At 36.0% G+C, this 5,015-nt stretch overlaps 1 protein-coding gene across 1 annotated transcript; it reads left to right on the top strand.

The window, feature by feature from the left end:
- Nucleotides 1–1,955: 1,955 nt before the first annotated feature.
- On the top strand, nt 1,956–2,713 carry LOC112096342. The gene is made up of 2 exons (XM_024179769.1): nt 1,956–2,588; nt 2,687–2,713. Exons 1-2 carry the CDS (start codon nt 1,956–1,958, stop codon nt 2,711–2,713), a joined length of 660 nt encoding a protein of 219 aa, XP_024035537.1.
- The last annotated feature ends 2,302 nt before the right edge of the window (nt 2,714–5,015 follow it).

Raw genomic sequence — 5,015 nt, 5'->3', positions numbered from 1 at the left:
GAGTTAGTGATTCATTTCAAAGGAGAAAAATGTTGTGTAGGTTTGATTTACCCTGAAAGTTGTTCTGTTGATAAAATAAGGGTTGAAGCATTAAAGATAACAGGAGTACATGGGTTAAATGAAGCAGGACAAATCTTGTTAACTGTTATAAATCCAGATAGCAAAGCGAAGGTTGTGGTGGATTCCGATTTTGGGTTAAACAGATTATTCGGGATTCATAACTCAATGGGTTTAAACACATTTGAAGTTGAAGTGGTGCCAATGTTATACCCTCAATATCCAGATTCTTCATTACTGCAATCGTTGATGTTTAACTTAGGGATACATCTGCCTTCAGAAGCTATAACTACATTGAATGATCAGTTTAATAGAGCAGAGCATCAGAGTACTCCCAAAGTTAGGCATCCAACTAAAGATGAAGATGACTTGTTATCAAATTGGTCAAGCAAGAGATTAGACAGTGGTGATGATGATGAGGGTGATGGTGAGGAACCTACTGTGCCTGTTGAAGATGATTTGCTATCAAAATGGTCAGACAAAGGGGTTGGTAGTAATGATGATGATGACAGCGAAGAGGGTGATGGTGAGCAACCACCACCTACTGTGTTTGTTGATGATACCGCGCCTGTAGAGGACAGTGATGACAGTGATGGTAGTGAGGGAAACCAACGTGACAGTGATAGCGATGCAAATATTTTTTTGGATGATGATACTAGGGAGTTCCAAATGGTTGTTAATTCTTCAGATGAGGACATGAATTTAGGTAGTGTGCAGTTTAGAAATTATTTAAAAAAGCATGAGTATAAGTTAGATGCTGATGGAGTACATAGGCTTAGGGTGGGTGATGTGTTCAAGGATATAGGTCATTTCAGAGAAGTGCTGCATGAGGTGATGGTTAGGAAAGGGTTCAATATTAACATCAAATACAGTGAACCGAGGAGATATTATGCAACTTGTAAAGAGCCTAGTTGTCTATGGTTTGTTAATGGTGCGAGATTGAATGACCGAAATGGATTTTGGTTGCGAGGATACCACAAAAAGCATGAGTGCAGGCTTACTAAGAAATCTGTGAAGGTGACTTCAACATGGATTGCTGAAATGATAAAAGGGCATGTTGCTATTGATGCTAATGTCAAGATATCTCTGCTTAGGACTTATATACAGGAAAAAATTAGATTGAAGATTGAGAAACTAACAATGTATAGGGCTAGAGAAAAGCAAGGGTTTTGGTGTACGGTGATCATTCTAAGGGCTATGAGAAGTTATTTCAGTATGCTGCAGCCATTCATCAGGCTGATCCAGGAGCTATTTGCAAGGTGTTATGTGACGCAGTGAGTTATCCTGAGAAATGTTTATTTAAAAGATTCTTTGTTGCATTTCCTAAACAAAAGAATGCTTTCTTCAATGGTTGCCGACCCTTCACTGGAATTGATGGCTACCACCTGAAGGGAAAATATGGAGGAGTGTTATTGGCTGCTATTGCTACAGATGCTAACAAAGGGATTGTCCCATTGGCTTTATGTGTGTGTGAAATAAAAAATACTGAAACATGGACCTAGTTTCTTGAACATTTGCACAACTATTTAGATGATGGAAGACATGTCACATTCATTAGTGACAGGCAAAATGGACTGTTGAATGCGATTCCAAACACATGGCCTTTTGCATATCATAGGGCATGTTGTAGGCATGTGTATGCTAACTTTGCTAAAGACCATGCTGGTGCCAAGTTGCGGAATCATTTTTGGAGGGCAGCCAAGAGCAGTAACAAGCACGACTTTAATGAGGCAATGGCATTGATTAAGGAAAAAAAGATAGCGGCTTATAATTGGCTGGAATGAGAACTGCAAGGTTACACTTGGTCTATGCATGCATATGATAGAAATTATAAAGTTGAGAGAACTGACAATAATGCATTTGAATGTTTCAATAGCTGGATTTTACCTTATAGAGATATGCCTGTGCTATCGATGCTTGAGGAGATTAGGTGTAGACTTATGAAAAGATTCACAAAGAGAAAAAATGAAGCAAAAGCTTGGGCAAAATCTGTTGCTCCGAGGATTTATAAAGAGCTGGATACATCTTACAAGAAAGGAGAGAAAATGATCGTGCACCCTTCGGGAGACTTGAATTTTCAAGTCATGGATAAATCTTATTATCCAGCTTGGAAGTTTGTTGTGAAATTAGAGGACAGAACGTGTGACTGTGGGTATTGGGAAATTGCCGGTTTGCCTTGCTCTCACACTATGGCTTGCATAGGTTATGCAAGACACAAAATTGAGGAGTACATACCATTTTGCTTCACCAAGCAAGCTTACATTAATACGTACTCGGTTATGTTTTATCCAATTCCTGATGAGCGTACATGGGACCGTGGTGAAAGGCCACTAATTGATCCCCCAATTGTGCCAAAAAAGATTGGGAGGCCAAAGAAATGTAGGAAGAGAGCAGCAACTGAACCTCAGAAATGCAGCAGGAGATTCTTTGTCAATTGTTCAGTTTGTAGTGACTCCAACCACAATGTAAGATCTTGTCCATTGAGGCCTTCTATTGCACGGGCAGCACGAGCAAGGAGTACTAATTCTCAAGTATGTTGTTTATATTGTTTTTATTGTTATTTAATATAATAGTCATTGCTGATCAGCAGTATGCAAATGCTTAACTTGACTGTTTATATTGTTTACAGTTCTCAGCTAGAAATTCTTCAGCCTAGCCAGCAAGTTTTTCAAGCCAACCAGCAACTCCTTTAGCCCAACCAGCAACTCCTTTAGCCCAACCAGCAACTCTTTCAGGCTAGCCATCTCAGCAGACAGTACAAGCAAGTGGTCCAGGCGAGGGCTCCAATATTGGATCAAAGAAAAGAAAAAATAAAAGTACTACTACAGTTGCTGGAACAACCAGAAAAAGAGGTTGAGTTTCATTAATTTGTTTTAATATATAATTCACAGTTTATAGTGCATACATAAGAGTTTGATTAATTTTTTCTTTTGTAATTTAGGAAGGAAAAGGAAAACAGATGTCAACACATCCCAAGCTAACCAATTCCAGAATCCATCACAGTCGTCAACTGTAACATGTGCTTTAAAATGAGTTTGATACTCAATTTGTTGGGAAACATGTCATCAATTTCAATTTCTTAAACACTTATGTTGGTTATGTTATTTCATTTTTTCAATTTCAGATTCCTAAACTCTTATGTTGGTTTTGTTATTTGATTTTGCCAATTTCAGTTTCCTAAACTTAACTATGCTCTTGCATGAGCTAAACCATGTTTTGGATTTTTATTGAACAATAATTTGAAGAAGATATGTTATTTGCACGGTTTGGATGTTAATTAATTACACTATCACTGTTTCGATTGATTATTGACAACATTATTGTTAAGGATATATTTTGTTAGGAACATTACATGAGCTAAACCATTACTGTTGAAACTTTATTACAAGCCATATTACTTTCTCATAAAGACAGTTACAAATACACACACTAGCAGAATTAAGATATATTTAAGCCTTCCTTCAATGAGTTTCAGCCTCTTTTTTAATTTCACCACATCATCATTTAGCTTCAGGTTTTGCTTGTATGCCATCTCATCATTAGTAGTCGGATATATGAGAGATTCCGTAGTGAACCATTCCCAAAAATCACAGTGCTTCACTCCACAATGCTTCCACCTGCATGACCAAAACAGTGCATTAGGATTTTGCAATGTAGTTGACACCATGGCCACTGCTTGCACGCCACACTTGCAATATTTTGGCTGACATTTCACTTTTTTATATCTTTTAAATCCACTGACACCAGAACTTGATGCTTCACTGGAGGTCATTTTCAAGGAAATGTGCTACTGATTTATTGTTGTTAAGGAGTAGCAATTTTTTCATTTTTTTCAATGAGGTGTGTGTGTTGATTTGTTGTTGTTGAGGAGTAGCTAATTTGGGTTCTTTCAATGAGGTGTGTGCTGATTTGTTGTTGTTGAGGAGTTGCTAATTTTTACTTGCTTTCAATGAGGTTTGTGCTGCTGTTTTTGGCTCATTATATAGCCAAAATTGTTACCGTTGTTGAGTCCAACGGCTACATTTGGCATTGTTTCATCTTTGGGGCAGTTTTGCCTTTTTAACATTAATTTCATGCGTAAGGGCAATATCATCATTGTGTTTCAATTCTGTTAAGTTGTAAACGGCAGTTGACGAAAAGGTGATTGGGAGATATGTTTTGTCATCTAAGGGTGGACGGCTGATATACTGTCAAAGTTTTGTAGTAATTTTGATAACAATGTAATCTTAGGGTGGACGAATGATAATTTCCCTATTATATATTTATTGGGTAGTGAATGGTGATATTTTTTATTTCTTAAAATACTAATTAGAGACCAGGTTTGCCCATACTCGCATGTGTAAGAGAGAATCCATTATTGAGAAGAAATTATCAGTTGGATTTAGGAGGAGTTATTTATGAACAATAAACTTTTGGCCAAATAATCCAAATATCAAACAAATTTGAGGGAATGCAAAGTGTAGACAAGTAAAAATTCAATAAATGACTAAAGATTCAAGAAAACATGAGTATTATAAAACTGATTAAATTCATATTGAGTTTGAAGATGGAATAAAACATCAGTATAATTGTTTTCAAATAATCATATGTCTAGAATTGTAATTTATGTTATTGATATTTTAGTAACAATTAAGTTTATTAAAATGCTAGTTTAATGAGTAACCTAGAGGGTTAAATAGCCTCAACCTTTAAAAGGTGTCAAAAGGCTACTCTTTGTATAATATAATATATTCCATTGAAACTAACCCATTTAATACTAAAAATTAACCTTGTAATGTTTTCTGAATTATTTTAGTCTTCAATATCGACAATCATGATGTTTTTGAATGAAATATACAAAATGTTTATAATGTAAAAAAGAAGTCAGGGTTATATGATGTAAGAAATTGTTGAATTAATACATGTATAGATGTAAATAGGGTAGCAAAATGAATTCATGAATTAGGTTAAAAGTCGGT

Source organism: Citrus clementina, unplaced genomic scaffold (assembly GCF_000493195.1).
Source record: "Citrus clementina cultivar Clemenules unplaced genomic scaffold, Citrus_clementina_v1.0 scaffold_8, whole genome shotgun sequence".
In the NCBI taxonomy this organism is placed as follows: domain Eukaryota; kingdom Viridiplantae; phylum Streptophyta; class Magnoliopsida; order Sapindales; family Rutaceae; genus Citrus; species Citrus x clementina.
This window is presented reverse-complemented; position numbering and strand designations above follow the sequence as displayed.

What these genes read in the sequence shown, in the direction of transcription:
- LOC112096342 (XM_024179769.1), top strand. Translation starts at nt 1,956, where the DNA reads ATGCCTGTGCTATCGATGCTTGAGGAGATTAGGTGTAGACTTATGAAA. An exon ending in CAAGGAGTACTAATTCTCAA is followed by an intron (nt 2,589 to 2,686) that starts GTATGTTGTTTA and finishes TATTGTTTACAG; the next exon opens with TTCTCAGCTAGAAATTCTTC.